The following is an 18,872-nucleotide window of genomic DNA, read 5'->3' on the forward strand; positions in this document are numbered from 1 at the left end:
CTAATCAGCGCGGGGACAGACACGCGAATGTTGTCGATTAATTTTTAAAAGCTACCGTGCGAACAGTCACACGTGTTGTTTACGTCTGATTTACGATTACTTGTTATGAGTATTAATACGAACTAACGGTAAACGAGTGAATGACTACTTTCAACAAAAGTGAAAAATAATCAACATAAAACACACAATTGAGCATATTAAAAATATGAACAGTCCAGCGCGGTGTCAGGAATTTTTTTCACCTGATCCAGCAGCACAAGCTCGTAGGTAACCAACGTTCCGGCCATCTGTTAAAAAGTAAATAAAAAAGGTCAAAGCATTTTTTTCACAAATTGCCACATTCCTCTGAATGATTAAGGACCTGTAATCATCTTTTCTGGTGCAGTTGCACTAAGTACAGCTTTAGTCATTATGACTTATCAAACTACTGAGATATGATTCAAAAATGATTGATAATTTCCGTTATATAACTAAAATTTAAAAAATGATTAAAATTTTAATTATATAACAAATAAAAGAATGAGCAAAACATTTAATTCTCACTCAAAATACATAGTTCTTACCGCAAGGATGATTTGTCGCTTGAGGAAGAAAAACTGTTTCCCGGATAGTACATTTTCTCCCGATGAAACTTCATCCGTCAGGCGTTGAAGCTAATGGATGGCAATAACAGTACGCTTCAGCCATTTGTTCGAAGCCTACTTTAAACACACTCTTACTCACATCTATACCCCAGTTCTTCGACGGAACATTTCGCAACAGATGCAAAGGCCGTATGGACGCAACGTAAACGCCGGATCCAACGTACAGCATTGTGATGGTTCGAAAGATGAGCAACAGTAGCGAGTACCAGAAGTAGATGTAGTTTGCTAGTGCGCGACGCCGTCTAAGGAAAACAATCAGAAGTTCTAGGAGTGAATAGTTAATCTATCATCCAATTGTGAGTTAGAATCGTACTGGAATCCGTTTAAGAGCTGCGTCGCAATGAAGTACATATCATTGGCGCAAGCAAGGAGCACCAGGTGGCCGAAGTGATCGTCGAGAAAGGTCACCAGCTCCGAAACGGCTACGTAGTCCATGCGGAGTTCGCTCCAGAAGTTCGCCGGGCAGGCCATGCCCTTGGTAGCAAGCAGCCGTCGGAAGATCTGCTCATACCGGAACTGGGCCCCGTAGCTGAAGGAGATGATGAAAATATCCAGGTAGGTCCACGTATATCGCATGCACCGATTGATCCACTATAATATAAGCAGCAAAGACCGAGAAAACGGATCACAGATGGACCATTCGAACCACGAGCTCTAACCTTTACTAACCTCCGTGACACCAATGGTAAACGCATTGAACGGAACCAGATGGAACACGTGCGGATGCTCCCGGAGATAGAAGTTCTCCCAGAGTGTCACATTCGTTCGATTGCATGTCTCTATTTGGATGATGTTACTTTCATACGCCCGGTAGAAGTTCAGCCAATCCTCGGCCATAGCCAGCGCAAACAGGGTGAATCCGGTGAAGCGGATCTTCCACACGAGGCTCCTCCGTGTACCTTGCGCCAACCGGCGGTATTGTTCCCTCAGGAAAGACCGCTCACAGTTGGCGAACGCTCCCAGGATGGTCTGCCAGCGCATGGCGACGAGGAAGAAAAAGATAGCTGAAACGTACACCACGACCATATAGATACAGTTCGCTGGAAAGATATAGAATTTGACAATGAATCCACGAGTTCGAGCCACAACCCCCTCGCTTACCAAAGTAGGAAATGTTCAACCCGCGCCGGATGTACCATCGTATCGAGAGCACACTGTACAGACCGGCCATCAAGAGATACACCAGCGAGATGACACAACGGAGGCTTCGGGCTTTAAAGCGCGTCGAGCGGAAGTTAACACTGAACACGTTCACCACCGGCAGCAGGCTGATGCATTGCCCCATAAAGAGCACTGAAACGGTAGAATCGAGTTCCAAGTTGAACTTCGGTTATGTGGTGCCAGAGGAACTCCATTCGCTCTCACTTACCCGGTGCAACCGCATGGTGGAACGTCCCGTCGCCAGTGCGGAACACGGAACGGCCGAAACTTTTCCAATTTCCCTGCCAATTGCCACTTTTGCGCTTCGCCAATGAAATGATCTGCATCCCGGTTGGAGCGCTCATGCAACTCGATAACGCTCGATAATTATTAGCCTTCACTAAATCGGTGGCAAAGTAGTCAACAAAGTGTTCTGTGTGCATCCAACACGACCGGACAACAAAATGGTGGTCGGATATTTTATCCTTGCTTCGTCTCCCCATTTCCTATTCCAGAACCATTTGTATTCTCCCCGCTTTCAACTGGTGCGCAATGGAAAAAAGCAACACGTTTCTACGGTTATTAACACACTGCAAGCTGGCATTCATGGGAAAGACCTCATATGGTACAAAAACGGACAGGGTCAGTGTAGTTTGACAGTTATGAAAAATTACAATGAATTCAAAAAATCTATTTCTATACCACTGGGAAATTGTATCATCATTTGTTTTAAGTGACGTCAACTTTACGGAAGCTATTGCAATACATTCAGCAACCGGTGTAGTAGTTTCAGCATGAAGATATAAAGTCGTCTTTAAGCCCATTGATTCACAAGTAAAAATTTTAAAGGAAACACAACATATTAAACACATATAAACTTTTAACAACACATACAAGAACACACAAAACAAATTACATATTTTTATTTCATAAATCATTTAGTACGAGAAATTAAATTGAAAAATAAATAGATGATTAAATAGATGATGCTTATTACCATTTTTTAAATGGTCTACAATACGGTCACTACACATGATGGAATTTATTAAACCTTTAAAATTATTCTACTACTGTCATAATAATTTGAAGGATTTGCAAACCAAAACAATGATTTACATATTGTTTTAATGAAAAACGTTTTAATAAACGTTGTGTGAGTATCATTTTGTCATACCGGCCGGCATTGGCTCCTTATCTCGGTCACGAGTTCATCGAAAAGACGCAATCATCAACATCAACACCATTTTATTAATCATTCAAACCACTGCACTACTACACATCAAAACCTTCTGTTTACAGCCATTGAGTTTAACGACAACAAAAATAGGGTAGAAGAATGAAGATTCAGTCGATCTGATATCACTAAATCAGCAGTAAATGGAAGTTTTTGTTTTTCTGTCGTTTTCTTTTTTCGAATTAAGCGCCATTAAATGTTTAGCTGAGCTTTTAGTTTAACGCCTGGAGTCCTTCAGGAAACTTGGATCGTAGAAATTCGCCCACCTGCCGGGCAATTTCCTGGTCATCCTCGAATCCCTTCAGCTGGCGGCAGTTTTCGTACCACTCATTCAGTCGCTTGTATTTGGTCAAATCCAGGCCACAATGCTGCAACGAAGGGAGTGACAGAGGGCGTAAGGGAAGACGGCATTATGTTACTAAAAAGATAGTAGTTCCCGACACTCTCACTTACCACAGCCGTTGCGATCGTTGGAAGTAAGGAGAGGTCCGCCACAGTCGGATTTTCTCCCGCGAAAAAGTCATTCCGGACGAGGTAGTGTTCCAGCTCGGTCAATGCCTTTTGGGCGGCGGCCTTATTCTCTTCCGTGATCTCTGTTTGCGCTCCGCTGAACAAACCACCGTATGAGCCTCCAAACTTGGGATAGAACGCACCCAAATCATGATGCAGCACGCGATTAATGAGGGCCTTCTCCTTCGGGATGTTCGGGTAGAGTGAGTGGCCGGGACGGTAGGCGTCGACCAGGTACGTCAAGATGGCGCGCGACTCGCCGAGATAGAACCCGTTGTCATCCAGCGTTGGGATGGTGTGTTCCGGATTTATGCGCATGAACTCCTCCGTTCGCGTTTCACCAACCATAGGGTTGACCTCCTTCAGCTGCAATGTGGACAGCAATGTCAAAATATTCTCTAAATGCCACGAATCTTGCATAACTAGCAAGAATGTGTGTTGAAACTTACGTTCACAGTCAATCCTAGCTCCTTAAGTAGCAGCAGTACTGAACGAGCCGGTGGACTCATCGGGAAGTAGTACAACGTTGGAGTAGGCATATTGTGTAACGAGTTTTTCCAAATTCACCACAACTCCTTCACTCACGATAGAAAAAACGTTTCACCGACGTTCGAAGACTGACTGACAGACTAGGTAACTCCAATCTAGTTAGATTCATTGTGGCCGCACCGGTTGCCGATAACCTGAATCAAACGAGATTAGATAAGTTCTTCGATAGCCACACGATAAGCAATGGCGATATGTTGAAGCTATTTATTGTAAGTTAGCATGGCTATCGCGTCAACAATTTTTTTCAAATCATTCTTTTCCACAAGCTTTTCAAAATCATGGAGGAAAATGCTCCTCATAGTGGAACAGGTCGTTGCTAATTATTCAATTAGAAATATTTCTAAAATTTTTTATCTTTTAAGCATCTATTATGTTGAAGGACCCTAAACCAGAATACACCATTTTTGAGTAATATTCAATATTGATTATTGGCATATTACCGAAGCCAAAAGTGTATGAGCAGTTAAACTTTATGAACAATTTAAATTTCCCTGATTACAAGCCATAATTTTTAAAATTTTATCGAAACATATTTAAGAACAACAAAAAATGTACTTTATATATTTTTATTTAAAAACTTGTTTTTGTATTTTCTTAGCTCACATATGCATATGCTCTTCCACAATTAATCAGATATGCACACTTTACGTTGTATGAGTATCATTTTGTCATATGAACCTACATTGGCTAGTTATCTCGGCCATGTGCTCATCGAAGAGACGCAATCATCAACATCAACACCATTTCATTAATCAGTAAAACCACTGTGCAACATCAAAACCTTCTGTTTACAGCCATTGAGTTTAGCAAAAACAAAAATAGGGTAGAGGAATGAAGATTCAGTCGATCTTATCTTATTAAGTCTCCACATATCCGTGAATGGTAGTCTAAGTTTTTTTGTCGTTTAGTTTAATATTTTAAAAGGTTTTTTGAGCTGAACCTTTAGTTTAACGCCTCGAAGCCTTCAGGAAACTTGGATCGTATAAATACGCCTATCTGTCGGGCAACTTCCTGCTCGTCCTCGTAGCCCTTCAGCTGGCGGCAGTTTTCGTACCACTCGTTCAGTCGCTTGTATTTGGTCAAATCCAGGCCACAGTGCTGCAACGAAGGGAGTGAGGTAAGGAAAGCCGACATTAAGTTTCGAAAATATGTTCCACAATGAGTAGTTCCCGACACTCTCACTTACCACAGCCGTTGCGATCGACGGAAGTAAGGAGAGGTCCGCCACCGTTGGATTTTCACCCGCGAAAAAGTCATTCCGAACAAGATAGTGTTCCAGGTCGGTCAATGCTTTTTGGGCGGTGGCCCTATTCTCGTCCGTGATCTCTGTTTGGGCTCCAGTGAACAGACCACCGAATGAGGAAAAAAACTTCGGATAGAACGCACCCAAATCGTGATGTAGCACGCGATTAATGAGGGCCTTCTCCTTCGGGATGTTCGGGTACAGCGAATGGCCGGGACGGTAGGCGTCGACCAGGTACGTCAAGATGGCGCGCGACTCGCCGAGATAGAACCCGTTGTCATCCAGTGTTGGGATGGTGTGTTCCGGATTTATGCGCATGAACTCCTCCGTTCGCGTTTCACCAACCATAGGGTTGACCTCCTTCAGCTGCAATGTAGACAGCAATGACAGAATTTTCTTTAAATTCCAGAAATCTTGCTTAACCAGCTTCTTGCTGTATGTGTTGAAACTTACGTTCACAGTCAGTCCTAGCTCCTTAAGTAGCAGCAGTACTGAACGAGTCGATGGACTCGTCGGGAAGTAGTACAACGTTGGCGTAGGCATATTGTGTGATGGATTTGATCAGAATACACCACAAATTCTTTACTCACGATGGAGTAAATGTTTCACCGACGGTCAGAGACTTACTGATGGACCAGTCTCATGCGTTAAATTATGACGGCACCGGTTGCCGATAAGCTGAATCAAACGAGGTTAGGTCGTAGATAAGTTCTTCGATAGCCTCGCGATAAGCAATGGCGCTATGTTGAAGGTCTTTACTGTAAACTAGCATGACAATCGCGTCAACAATTTTTTTCAAATCATTCTTTTCCACAAGCTTTTCAAAATCATGGAGGAAAATGCTCCTCATAGTGGAACAGGTCGTTGCTAATTATTCAATTAGAAATATTTCTAAAATTTTTTATCTTTTAAGCATCTATTATGTTGAAGGACCCTAAACCAGAATACACCATTTTTGAGTAATATTCAATATTGATTATTGGCATATTACCGAAGCCAAAAGTGTATGAGCAGTTAAACTTTATGAACAATTTAAATTTCCCTGATTACAAGCCATAATTTTTAAAATTTTATCGAAACATATTTAAGAACAACAAAAAATGTACTTTATATATTTTTATTTAAAAACTTGTTTTTGTATTTTCTTAGCTCACATATGCATATGCTCTTCCACAATTAATCAGATATGCACACTTTACGTTGTATGAGTATCATTTTGTCATATGAACCTACATTGGCTAGTTATCTCGGCCATGTGCTCATCGAAGAGACGCAATCATCAACATCAACACCATTTCATTAATCAGTAAAACCACTGTGCAACATCAAAACCTTCTGTTTACAGCCATTGAGTTTAGCAAAAACAAAAATAGGGTAGAGGAATGAAGATTCAGTCGATCTTATCTTATTAAGTCTCCACATATCCGTGAATGGTAGTCTAAGTTTTTTTGTCGTTTAGTTTAATATTTTAAAAGGTTTTTTGAGCTGAACCTTTAGTTTAACGCCTCGAAGCCTTCAGGAAACTTGGATCGTATAAATACGCCTATCTGTCGGGCAACTTCCTGCTCGTCCTCGTAGCCCTTCAGCTGGCGGCAGTTTTCGTACCACTCGTTCAGTCGCTTGTATTTGGTCAAATCCAGGCCACAGTGCTGCAACGAAGGGAGTGAGGTAAGGAAAGCCGACATTAAGTTTCGAAAATATGTTCCACAATGAGTAGTTCCCGACACTCTCACTTACCACAGCCGTTGCGATCGACGGAAGTAAGGAGAGGTCCGCCACCGTTGGATTTTCACCCGCGAAAAAGTCATTCCGAACAAGATAGTGTTCCAGGTCGGTCAATGCCTTTTGGGCGGTGGCCCTATTCTCGTCCGTGATCTCTGTTTGGGCTCCAGTGAACAGACCACCGAATGAGGAAAAAAACTTCGGATAGAACGCACCCAAATCGTGATGCAGCACGCGATTAATGAGGGCCTTCTCCTTCGGGATATTTGGGTAAAGTGAGTGGCCCGGACGGTAGGCGTCGACCAGGTACGTCAAGATGGATCGCGACTCGCCGAGATAGAACCCGTTGTCATCCAGCGTTGGGATGGTGTGTTCCGGATTTATGCGCATGAACTCCTCCGTTAGCGTTTCTCCAACCATAGGGTTGACCTCCTTCAGCTGCAATGTGGACAGCAATATCAAAATTTTCTCTAAATGACACGGATCTTGCATAACCAGCAAGAATGTGTGTTGAAACTTACGTTCACAGTCAGTCCTAGCTCCTTAAGTAGCAGCAGTACTGAACGAGTCGATGGACTCGTCGGGTAGTAGTACAACGTTGGCGTAGGCATATTGAGTGATGGATTTGATCAGAATACACCACAAATTCTTTACTCACGATGGAGTAAATGTTTCACCGACGGTCAGAGACTTACTGATGGACCAGTCTCATGCGTTAAATTATGACGGCACCGGTTGCCGATAAGCTGAATCAAACGAGGTTAGGTCGTAGATAAGTTCTTCGATAGCCTCGCGATATGCAATGGCGCTATGTTGAAGGTCTTTACTGTAAACTAGCATGACACGGGAATTCAGATAATCATTTATTTTGAATAATTTAAACGAGGCTGAGCTAAGTTCAAGCAACACAGAAACTTTTGAAGATAAATATGAAGATGAAGATGTCACTTTCAACTGATACTAATAGTTTGATTAGAACTATTTCTAGTATTTTATTTCTTTTAAGCATCTATTATTTGAACACAAAGTAGATTATTCCAAGAAACACTGTTTTGATAAATATTTAATAATAATCATTTGCGATTTACGGACGCAGAATATGAATAACGCTTGCCTTATTTTAAGAACAGTTTAAATTTCCCTGATTAAAATCCATAATGCCGGCCGGCATTGGCTCCTTATCTCGGTCACGAGTTCATCGAAAAGACGCAATCATCAACATCAACACCATTTGATTAATCAGTAAAACCACTGCACTACTACACATCAAAATCTTCTGTTTATAGCCATTGAGTTTAGCAACAACAAAAATAGGGTGGAGGAATGAAAATTCCGTCAATCTTATCTTATTAAGTCTCCACACATCAGTGATTGGCAGTTTTCGTTTCTTTATCGATATCTTTTTTCAATCGAACATGCATCAAAAGAGTTTGGCAACGTTAACTTGTCAGGGGGGTCTAATTAAACCCCTCGAGACCTGCTGGAAACTTGGATCGTATAAATACGCCTATCTGTCGGGCAACTTCCTGATCGTCCTCGTAGCCCTTCAGCTGGCGGCAGTTTTCATACCACTCGTTCAGTCGCTTGTATTTGGTCAAATCCAGGCCACAATGCTGCAACGATGGGTTACGGAAGTTACGTCAAAGAGGTCCCACAATAAGGAGTTCCCGGTAAAACGCATATACTCACCACAGCCGTTGCGATCATCGGTAGCAGGGAAAGGTCCGCCACCGTTGGATTTTCACCCGCGAAAAAGTCATTCCGAACGAGGTAGTTTTCCAGGTCGGTCAATGCCTTATGTGCAGTGGCCCTATTCTCGTCCGTGATCTCGGTTTGGGCTCCACTGAACAGACCACCGAATGAGGAAAAAAACTTCGGATAGAACGCACCCAAATCGTGATGCAGCACGCGATTAATGAGGGCCTTCTCCTTCGGGATGTTCGGGTAGAGTGAGTGGCCGGGACGGTAGGCGTCGACCAGGTACGTCAAGATGGCGCGCGACTCGCCGAGATAGAACCCGTTGTCATCCAGCGCCGGGATGGTGTGCTCCGGATTTATGCGCATGAACTCTTCCGTTCGCGTTTCACCAGCCAATGGATCGACCTCCTTCAGCTGCAGTGTGGTAAGAGGGCTGTCTAAATCTAGTCCTGACGCCAGATACCTTGCATAAACAGTCCTTAGATACTTACGTTGACAGTCAATCCTAGCTCCTTGACCAGCAGCAGCACTGCACGGGCCGGTGGACTCATCGGGAAGTAGTACAATGTTGGCGTAGGCATATTGTGTTATGAGGTTGCTCAAAATTCACCACAATTCCTTCACTCACGCGAAAACGTTTCACCGGCGGTCGTAAACTGACTGACGAACTTGGCCACTCCAGTCTGACGGGTTTGATTGTAGCGACACCGGTTGCCGATAAGTTGAATCAAACGAGGTTAGTTATTAGATAAGTTCTTCGATAGCCCCGCGATAAGCAATGGCGATATGTTGAATGTCCCACAAACAGTGGTTAAATAGAGGAGAAAAAGACAAAGAGAATTCTGGAAAAAGAAATCCAGAATGGTATGTTATCGTGATACGCTACCACCCAGAAAGTATTGCATGCCACACTGATTAATGCACTGGTTACACTACCTGCTGGCGCTTGAAAGTGTTATCGTTTCACGTGCAAGACAACACTTGTTGGATGCCAAAAGGGGAGCCGGCATGAAATCAGTAAATCAGTGCCTTGCCCATTTGAGTTCAACCAGTTATCATGACTCCTGCTTGTTTGATTATAATTTCTAGCGTGTTTTAAGCAATACTAACACCAAGAATTTAGTCAATTTGAACTCATCCTAACGTAATTAGAACGGAAAAAACTCTAAATCTTTGCAGAAACTCCATTTCGTAAAGACGTTAAACACCATCAAATTCCATTCATGGTTATTCACGATTTTCTAATTTTTAATATATTCAAAGAGTTCAAACACTGAAGTAGGTTAATGCGCAACGTGATATAAATTTACATAATTTTATTCGTGTGCCGTTTTCAACTGGTGTGAGCTTGTGTTTTATTTTTGTTAATGCTTTACACCATTTTGCATTAAATCAAGTTTATCGTCTGGTGCTTACCATAAAATACCTTTGAAGTTAAACAGATTGCCAACGATAATCTACCACATAAATCTAAGACATTTATAATTATTTTACTGTGTTGCTAATTACGAGCCACAATGGTATCGTTCCGAATGGCAGGTCGCCCACAGTCACCCGATAGATAGTGACAGGAGTGCGATGGACTTCCACCACACCATCAGACCAGTGCTGTTCGTTGTTCAACTATTCGGCCAATTTCCGCTCCAGGGTATCCTTAAGAGTGATCCCTTGCGATGGCATTTCCGCTGGTGTTCGGTCCAGACGGTGCTCTTCGTGCTACTGGAACACGTCGGTCTATTCCTCTGCTACATCGAGTACGATCGGCTGATGGTGATCGGTGTCAACGCGGACAACCTGATTGGACCCTTGTTCTATCTGGACGTGATGATCATCATGGGGTTGCTGCTAAAAGTTGCCTACCAGTGGCCCTCGATGGCGTCCAAGTTCCAGCAGGTGGAAGCCCTCGAGACGATGCAGTACGACGCGCAACGGCACGGGCGACAAGGTGCTAGAAAGATCCGCACCGTTGCCCTGTTGTTGACATTTGCCGGATTTGGTATTTCTGTTCAACTACTCAATGCAGCTAGTGTCACCTTATTCTAATAGGTTTTGGTTTACCTTCCATCAGCTGAGCACATGCTATCGATTGGGAAGACAATGTACGCTAAGGTTGATGAGGCACGTGTTTGCAACTGGAACTATAGTAACTTTCCCGAATACTACGCCCTCCGGACATATGAGTCCTTTTTCATCCGTGTTCCATACAACTTCCCGACGTTAATAGTGCTAGAGGTTAGTTATAGGACCGATGTATGGAAATTCTGTGGATTGAAAACTTTAAAATCATGTCACCTCAGTACGCAAACACAGCCCTCACGATGGCGTGGACAGTCCAGGATGTGCTGATCATCATCATCAGTGACGCGATCGTCGGTTACTTCGAGCGCATCAACGAACGGATTCAGTTGTACTGCTCTGTGCAGGTGGTCGCGAAAGAAAAGTTCTGGTGTGATATCCGCTCCCATTACGTCACCGTGCGAGAGCTCCTAGAGCAGGTGATGGCCATCGTTTCCCCACTGCTGGTGGTATCCTGTGGCACTAACCTCTATCTTATCTGCTATCAGCTCTTCCACATCGTCGAGTAGGTGTTCCACGGGCGCATTGATATCGAACTCATCGACCACTTCTCTAATATTTAATTTCTACTTTGCAGGGAACAGAAATATATAGTCCATACCATTTTTGCATACTTCTCGCTGCTTTGTGTCATCACACGGGCGTTCCTAACCATGAACTACTGCTCGGCCGTTCATGAGGTTGCACGTAAGCCAGTTGGCATGTGTCGTCGAATTCCGTCGCAGAGTTGGTGCAGTGAGGTGAGTACTATTCCAATGCTGAACTTTTCAAACGCTTTAAACTCATGTTTGTTACAATGGATAAACAGCTTCAGAGGTTTCATGACCATATACGTAAGAATTACATCGTCATCAGTGCAATGGGCTTGTTCAATATAACGAGGAGAACAATGCTGACGGTAAGTACTTGTCAGAAGATAATTCATTAATCATGAAGCATTACGCACCTGTTCTTTAAAGTACTATCAATGGAGTGGCCAGTTTAATAGCCAAAATGCAAGTGTCTAAGTAATATTTCACTTCTTTTATTTTTAAACTCGTTAACATATGTATTGTCAAACAAATGATTGTACCTCAAGATGTTGGTAATCACACCGAATTATAACCGCACAGCAATTTGCACGAACTATCATACGAATGCGGTATGTAATTCTTTTTCTATTCTTAACCAATCTCGTAGATGCTTGGAGCGGTTATAACCTATGAGCTTGTGATGCTGCACTTCGCCAAAACGACCGAAAATCAGGGCGTCGTTAAGGAGTGCTCTAAAACACAGTTCTCCTACGAACCCAAGATGGAATCCACGTTAGCCGCTCAATCCTTATAGCTGCAGGGCAGATCCTCACCGACGCCCTTGGAGGTGCTGTGGAAACGCAGCAATACCAGCTCGTACGTCAGTATCGATCCGGCCATCTGTGGAAGCAAACGTAAATGAATGTTTGCGGTACGTCCCGATGTGATTAGAAAACTGACCGTTAGAAAGATTTTCCGTGTAATTTCAAAAAAGCCCATCCCCGAGATGGACACACCCGCGGTAGAGCAGATGCGCAGAATCTCCAGCTCGTCGTTGTACTGCTCGCTTTGCACCGTCTGCACCAGCTTGTGCGTACGCAGCGATTCTTCGTTTACTTCAGCCGCACACCACAGCTTGGCCGTGGTGCGCACGATCAGAAACAGGAACGAGTATCGAAAGTACCACTCATTGATGGCGTACGGTTTGTTCCTTTGAGTTGGGGAAGAAACAAAATCCGTGAATGTAACAGCTGTAACCTGTGCGTGCAACTAAAACACATACTCCACCGTGTTGAGCGTTTGCAGGCAAAGAAAGTACACATCGTTGGCACAGGAAGCGATCACCAACGGGCCCACCATCCGGTTGGCACGCTCCACCAGCTCCATCAGCCCGACGAAATGTGCCCTCATTTCGCCCCAAAAAGCCTCGGAACTGTTGTACCGGTTGGCATCGATGCGCTTGTTTAGCTGGCCGAACCGACACCCGATGCTGGTGGAGACGAGCATGATGAACAGGTCCGTAAACGTCCAGATGAAGGTGAGTGCGATCGTGGTGTACTATGGAGAGTAATGGCCGCTATTATCAGCAGTCTTGGTATAACGATCGTATAGGATATTTACCACCAGGTATATTGTAAGGAGGTGGTTATAAGGGATCGACGGATAGACCATCCGGAAGGTCAGCATTGCGTACAGTTTGATGGGGCTGCTGACATTGTACCTACAGGTGAGGCTCTCCTGGTACACGTTGTAGGCATGATTGATCACACTCATAGCATGTTCAACTGAAGAGAGAGAAATAGAGTGTGTTACGAGATGGATAAGATGGTACACGTCTGAGTATGAGAACATGATCTACCTACCGATTGCCGCACCAATGATACCAACGGCAACCCACACCACCCTGCGCCTCAAGTTGATCGCACCGTACGGTCGGGCAAAGAACAGCTCCTCCCGCTGGGACCAGAACGTCATGAAATCCCCCCAAAGGATCGCCAGTCGCACGAAGAACACATTCAGCAGGGCACACATCCCGAAGAATATCGGTTCAGCCGAGTTGATTGCATTAAAGCCAATCCGGTTGAGCCTTACCAGGGCGGCAATCATAATCACAAAACCGCCGACCATGGTTACTACACTCAGTACCAGTGGAATCGAGAGCAACCGGAAGTGCAAATCCTTCGGATCCGTCGCACTGATGTTCGTCAGTGGAAACACACCAAAAAGTCGGGTCCAACGTAGCACTAGAAAGGGAGCGTTGTTTTTGTTTTCACACTTCTGTTCTTTTTTCGCTTCTGTAAAATCAACGTTTTTGGAGACCTACCGGACGCGATGGCTAGATGGAAGCGCTCCTTCCGGTCATCGATTTCCTCGGCGGCACGTACGAACGTCACGTTTCCCCGCCGCCGCAGCCAGTGCCATTTGGAAGGATGTCCCTTCCCCCGACCCCGACGGCCCCGATCCAATGCACCACGGCTGCTCCGCGCCGGAAATCCAACACCAAACCCGCTGGCAATCATCGCCAAATGCGACGACCGGCATCTACAATGTTGCTCCCGTGAACGTGCCCGCTCGTTTAACGTGCCGCAACTCGAAACTGTTCGGGTTCGGGTTCGGGTTTGTCCCCACGGCCAGGGTCACCCGTGTAAGTGTGTTTTCGATCGAACGATAAATCACGCCATCATCGAAACGGTGCCGAATGTCAAGGAAAGCGGTTCAATTAAGGAGCAGTTTTGTACCCTCCCTGCAATCCGATAGCCCGATGTCAGCGTGCGAGCGCAGCCACACGCAGAAGGATAGCAATTTGATGTTATTACGGCACGCCAACGTTTCGGTAAACAACAGTCTCTAGAAACAAACGGCGAACGTTCTAACGCCTTAGTGCGCAGTGTAAACAGAAATTATGTCTATTTCCGTTCGGAAGTCCCTTTTTGAGAACGCAAAGTCCTATCGAAAAACACACTTTGTGGGTGGTAATTTTGTGCTATCATTTGGCCCGCAGGCAATTGAATCTCCCTGACACACGCAAACCGGAAAGGATAAAGAGTCGAATTTGTAGCGGAGCATAAAGCCCCACCCGAATGGGTCAATAAGTATGCTAGGCAATGGCTTTTGCTGCAGCATTTTAACCCTCTCTAGCAGGAATTAGAACGCAACAGCACGTACAATTGGGTTCCCTTTATTAAAAGCTTAAAATAATTATGATTGCATTATTTTTCCCAAACCTATGACCTTTTGTTTCCTAGGTTCTCGATAAGTAAAGTTTTCATCAAGGGCGTATTAGAATGCGTATCAGGAGTCACGTACTGTCATATATAAGTCTAAAAGTCTAATACTATTAAAATAACCCTTTAACGACACAAAGATTAAATATTTGTACCATATCATGTAGGAATCGGGAGTAAGTTTAAGTATCAACCGTAAGACAGTTTTAAACACTTAAAATAAACACTAATCCGCTCCTAAAATCAGCAGTCATTCTATCGGTCTACGCTGTCTCAAGGTTGGGTGGCTTCTCCGAGCGTAAATGTCATCATCGAAACCCAATTCCAGCCCCGTGCCAAACACTTGAGATTGAACTTTATCGAGTACCGGAGCGGCACCAGCGGTTTGTGCCTCGAGATATATGAACCGCCCGGTCGGTCAATTGCGATTGGGCCACTCTCCGGGTTGGGTTGCCGGTACCGAGCGCTCGCAGATGGGCAGAATGTTGAAGATGAGCAACACATGCAGCTGTAGACGAAGTTTCGACGAGTTCAAACGGACCGGTTCGTTTCCCAAGAGGGCGAGTCGCGCGGATGGCTAGAAGCAAACCTGCCGAACGGCTTAGGATCGGAGGTTATAAGTTAGCGCTGGATTGCTCAACGATTAGTCATTGCATTGCGCTGGGAATCGATTCTGCCTTCACGCGACCGGTGTGGCTCGGCCGAGGGAGGAGGACATATTTATGGACCCTCGACCGGCCCCGAAAGAGTGTGCCATCGACACTCGACAACAAAGTAAGAGGAGCGTGAATTGAGCTGTAACGATCCGAAGAAAAACACGCTCCTTGCGGATGATTCCGGTGCCGGTGCTGTTGACTTTTGAGGGTTTTTTTTTTATTTCTCACCGTGTAGCTAAAATTGCTCTAACCTAAACATCGAACACACAGTTGCCACCGACGGGGCCAGTATTAGTATTTGTTTTGCAGTCACGCATCCGAAGCCGTCAGATGCTCGAAGGGAAATTTCGAGCAGAGCGGAATGTGGCCCTTATTTTCCGAGTCCTCGTCGAACTTGAGCATCACCAGCTCGTACGTCACAATCGTGCCGGCCATCTAGGGGAAGAAAAGGGAAAATCATCAATGGCACCGATTTCAATGACAATCAACGGATTTTTCCCTTACCGAGAAAAGCAACTGGCGCGTGAGACTGAAAAATCCCATCCCAGATAGGGCAACCTTTTCGCTCTTCAGCTGGGCAGCAAAACGCTCGAGCTTTGTAAATGAAATGTGGTTGAACGTAAACAACGCCGAAGGAAAACAATCGAACAAGAGTAAACAGTTTTTACGAATCGATCTCACCTCCACACACCAGCCCACGTTGGGAATTTTCATGATGATCTCGAGCGGCTTTTTGGCGCAGTCATGGATGTGGGCCGCCGAAAGGAACACCGTCACCGTGCGCGCCAACAGGAACATCAGCGAAAACCAGTAGTAAATATCGTCGACCGTGTTGGCGAGCTTCCTGTAGGGTGGGAAATTGGAGTTTGCCTCTGAGGAACTTGCGAAACTCTTCTCAACGAAAGCATGTGTTTCATCTAAGATAAATAGAGTCTAACAAACGAGTCGTAAAGTTTGGAGGAAAGCACGCCACACTCACTGCGACACGTGCAAAATCTGAAGGCAGATGTAGTACAGGTTGGTAGCACAGGAGATCAGCATCGTCCACGAGATGGCACGGTCGACGTCGTCCAGCAGCTCGCACACCGAGACGTAGTGCGTGCGGACACGAATCCAGAAGTCCTCGTTCGGAATGATCACCCCGTCCGACAGCATCTTCAGGTGGTTGTTGATCTGCTGGAACCGCGTCGCTATGCCGATGCTGATGCAGATGATGAAGATGTCCTGGTAGTTCCAGTAGATGGTCAGCGCGGTAGAGACGTACTGTTGGGGGGAAAAGGCAAGTAAATGGAAGACTGGTCATCTCCATAACGGAACAGTGTTAACTTCCCCGAGCTCACGGTAAAAAATACAGCGCTGAGATTGTGGTACGGAAAGATGAGATACATCTCGGCGAATCTCCGCAGGGCGTAGTGCTGGAATTGGTTCGTCACCGTCCAGTTGCACTGCTGTATCTCGATGAACTGCGTGTGCGCCGTACTGTACACCGACAGGCAGTGTTCCACTGAGAGTAATAATATTTTGAAAAACAATTATTATAAGAATCTGTTGAGTGGAACATAGTTCTGGTAATTGCAGTCCGAACTAACCAACAGACAGTATTAGCAGCGTAAATGATACCACAACCAGGCGCTTCCGCAGGCTCCAGCCAACCATCAGGAATGGAGGTCGGTTAAACGTTCGGTCCACCTCGTCCCACTTGATCGCAACCGACCGCCACACGGTGGCCAGATTTAGGAAGAGCACATTGATGAGGCACGCGTCGATGAAGAAGACAAAACCGCTGACGTTCTTCGCGTTAATGCCGATCACCATGAGCCGCTGGTACTCGTAGAACGCCTGCAGCAGGGCCGTCACCACCACGGTCAGGTTGAGCAGGACGCGGAACGAGAACCACTTCAGCCCCAGCTGGGCCGGTTCGCTCCGCACGATGCCGTCGATGGGGAACATCCCGAACATCTGCCCCAAAATGACCACTGCACGAAGACGGAGAAGGTGGTAGGCGGGAAAATAAGTGGTGATGTTGGTCACCCCACCAGGTTGGACCTCCGCCAAATACCTACACGGTCGAATGCCCCGCAGGAAGGTATCCTCTTCATCGCCTCCGATTTCGGCCCGAAACTTCTCGCGCCAATTGCGCAGAGCGTGAACTCCTTTCGATACCAGCATCGTCCGTCGTCGCTGTGGTCGTGCCGTTTGGGATATCTTGCACCACGCGCGATATGGTTGCACGCCGAATGGTTCGCGTTTGGGAGGACGTGGTTTGCGTGCCCGCTCGAATCCGGCGAATTATACGCCGCTCGTAATCGTAATCGAAATCGGATGAATAATTAAATCATGACCCCGCCAATCCATGGCTACTTCGCATGGGATTCCCGTGGGTCGTTAGTGGTAGACCGAATGGCGGGAAGTTGTTTACGAGTTGCTCCAATCTGCGGCTCCTTCTATCTGCGACCGAAAGCGACTGCCAAACAGATCGCTTGGGGACATTTATCACCCAACTCGCAATAATCTGCTCAACCAGAGCGGAGGGAACTAGCAAAAGTTTGATGTGCTGGTAATGAGATTATATAAGTGATTAGAAAACAAACTATGAAAGTCAACCGTTATTTGTCAGTTTTTCCGTGATTTTATTTTTGAACATCATGGCAATCTATTTTACAGTTCCCCATGTGTTTGGAGTCAAATCAATAAAACTACCGCTAAATACACATTAATAACAGTGATAAACTTGTTTCGCTATATTTCATCTTTAGAATATTTTTTCCTTTCGGATTTCAGCAATATAAAATGTCATCATTCAAAGCGTGAGAACCAACTCGTTCGATCTATTATTGTCCCAACATTATTTTATTTTTAAAAACACATTTGTTGGTGCGAGATATATAAATCAATACGAAAGTAGGATAAATAGAGTGCTCGCAAAACTTGAAAGTTTATTATCAAAATATTACATTATGTATTGCATAATTTTAGATAAAATATAAAATCCAAATCACCATCAAAAATTTTACTTCAAAACACTAAACACCAATTACAACATCCACATAATTTATGCTCAAAAAGATTTGATGAACAAAAACTTGAAACGCTTAAAAGGTAAATCGACCAGACTTACAAAAAAATGTATTTTCTTTGAAGATCTAGTAAGATACACTGGATTCTAAATAAAAAGAAAAATGCTTAAAGTTCGTCCTCAACTGTGCAGCCTCTAAATCAAGCAACTCATTTTTTAATACCCATTATCTCATACTCACTCGATTCAACACTACTTGCACGCATCCCGTGGTTCTTGAATCGATTAGTTCACACTTTCCGTGTCATTCGATGTTGGTGTCGTATCGAGCAGAGAACCAGAACCTCACGATGGTGGCATCCATGTCCGGAGGGGCTTTTTAACACTCATAATCCATGACGGGCAATTAGCCTTAGCGCGTTTAACAGCACATTAACAGCCCAAACCGGTAGGGTATCGGAGCAAATAACTCATCCTTTCGATAGTGATTATGTAAACGGGGGAAGCCGATTGCTCACCGGTTGTACGACGGATAGCCCTTGAAGGAGGTCTGTTTGGTCTTACACACTTACTGCCCTGTTTTATGATAAAACAGGTACCAAATGTTTGTTCGTTTGTGGCATTTTTAATTCAGAACAATCATGATAC

The 18,872-nt window shown here is 44.8% G+C and overlaps 7 protein-coding genes across 7 annotated transcripts; 1 reads left to right on the top strand and 6 right to left on the bottom strand.

The window, feature by feature from the left end:
- Nucleotides 1–197: 197 nt before the first annotated feature.
- On the bottom strand, nucleotides 198–2,131 carry LOC131284253 (gustatory receptor for sugar taste 64b-like). Its single transcript, XM_058313107.1, has 7 exons — nucleotides 2,014–2,131; nucleotides 1,746–1,937; nucleotides 1,314–1,684; nucleotides 958–1,235; nucleotides 724–886; nucleotides 564–653; nucleotides 198–287 (listed from the first exon to the last, which is right to left on the bottom strand). Exons 1-7 carry the CDS (start codon nucleotides 2,129–2,131, stop codon nucleotides 198–200), a joined length of 1,302 nt encoding a protein of 433 aa, XP_058169090.1.
- Nucleotides 2,132–3,230: 1,099 nt separating this feature from the next.
- On the bottom strand, nucleotides 3,231–4,067 carry LOC131290015 (glutathione S-transferase 1-1-like). Its single transcript, XM_058319393.1, has 3 exons — nucleotides 3,978–4,067; nucleotides 3,472–3,894; nucleotides 3,231–3,386 (listed from the first exon to the last, which is right to left on the bottom strand). The coding sequence occupies exons 1-3, from the start codon at nucleotides 4,065–4,067 to the stop codon at nucleotides 3,231–3,233; spliced, it is 669 nt and encodes a 222-aa protein (XP_058175376.1).
- Nucleotides 4,068–5,019: 952 nt separating this feature from the next.
- On the bottom strand, nucleotides 5,020–5,863 carry LOC131287494 (glutathione S-transferase 1-1-like). The gene is made up of 3 exons (XM_058316547.1): nucleotides 5,774–5,863; nucleotides 5,264–5,686; nucleotides 5,020–5,175 (listed from the first exon to the last, which is right to left on the bottom strand). Exons 1-3 carry the CDS (start codon nucleotides 5,861–5,863, stop codon nucleotides 5,020–5,022), a joined length of 669 nt encoding a protein of 222 aa, XP_058172530.1.
- Nucleotides 5,864–6,813: 950 nt separating this feature from the next.
- Nucleotides 6,814–7,653, bottom strand: LOC131288163 (glutathione S-transferase 1-1-like). Its single transcript, XM_058317274.1, has 3 exons — nucleotides 7,564–7,653; nucleotides 7,058–7,480; nucleotides 6,814–6,969 (listed from the first exon to the last, which is right to left on the bottom strand). The coding sequence occupies exons 1-3, from the start codon at nucleotides 7,651–7,653 to the stop codon at nucleotides 6,814–6,816; spliced, it is 669 nt and encodes a 222-aa protein (XP_058173257.1).
- An 846-nt stretch (nucleotides 7,654–8,499) lies between these two features.
- LOC131286892 (glutathione S-transferase 1-1-like) lies at nucleotides 8,500–9,321 on the bottom strand. The gene is made up of 3 exons (XM_058315899.1): nucleotides 9,232–9,321; nucleotides 8,732–9,154; nucleotides 8,500–8,655 (listed from the first exon to the last, which is right to left on the bottom strand). Exons 1-3 carry the CDS (start codon nucleotides 9,319–9,321, stop codon nucleotides 8,500–8,502), a joined length of 669 nt encoding a protein of 222 aa, XP_058171882.1.
- Nucleotides 9,322–10,318: 997 nt separating this feature from the next.
- Nucleotides 10,319–12,142, top strand: LOC131284254 (gustatory receptor for sugar taste 64a-like). Its single transcript, XM_058313108.1, has 6 exons — nucleotides 10,319–10,736; nucleotides 10,809–10,972; nucleotides 11,038–11,321; nucleotides 11,394–11,556; nucleotides 11,625–11,714; nucleotides 11,996–12,142. The coding sequence occupies exons 1-6, from the start codon at nucleotides 10,319–10,321 to the stop codon at nucleotides 12,140–12,142; spliced, it is 1,266 nt and encodes a 421-aa protein (XP_058169091.1).
- Nucleotides 12,143–12,157: 15 nt separating this feature from the next.
- Nucleotides 12,158–17,377, bottom strand: LOC131284255 (gustatory receptor for sugar taste 64a-like). The gene is made up of 12 exons (XM_058313109.1): nucleotides 17,272–17,377; nucleotides 16,798–17,184; nucleotides 16,549–16,712; nucleotides 16,188–16,471; nucleotides 15,890–16,052; nucleotides 15,713–15,802; nucleotides 15,522–15,643; nucleotides 13,191–13,522; nucleotides 12,949–13,112; nucleotides 12,611–12,885; nucleotides 12,345–12,538; nucleotides 12,158–12,228 (listed from the first exon to the last, which is right to left on the bottom strand). The coding sequence occupies exons 1-12, from the start codon at nucleotides 17,375–17,377 to the stop codon at nucleotides 12,158–12,160; spliced, it is 2,352 nt and encodes a 783-aa protein (XP_058169092.1).
- Between the last annotated feature and the right edge of the window lie 1,495 nt (nucleotides 17,378–18,872).

Source organism: Anopheles ziemanni, chromosome 3 (genome assembly GCF_943734765.1).
Source record: "Anopheles ziemanni chromosome 3, idAnoZiCoDA_A2_x.2, whole genome shotgun sequence".
Classification (NCBI taxonomy): domain Eukaryota; kingdom Metazoa; phylum Arthropoda; class Insecta; order Diptera; family Culicidae; genus Anopheles; species Anopheles ziemanni.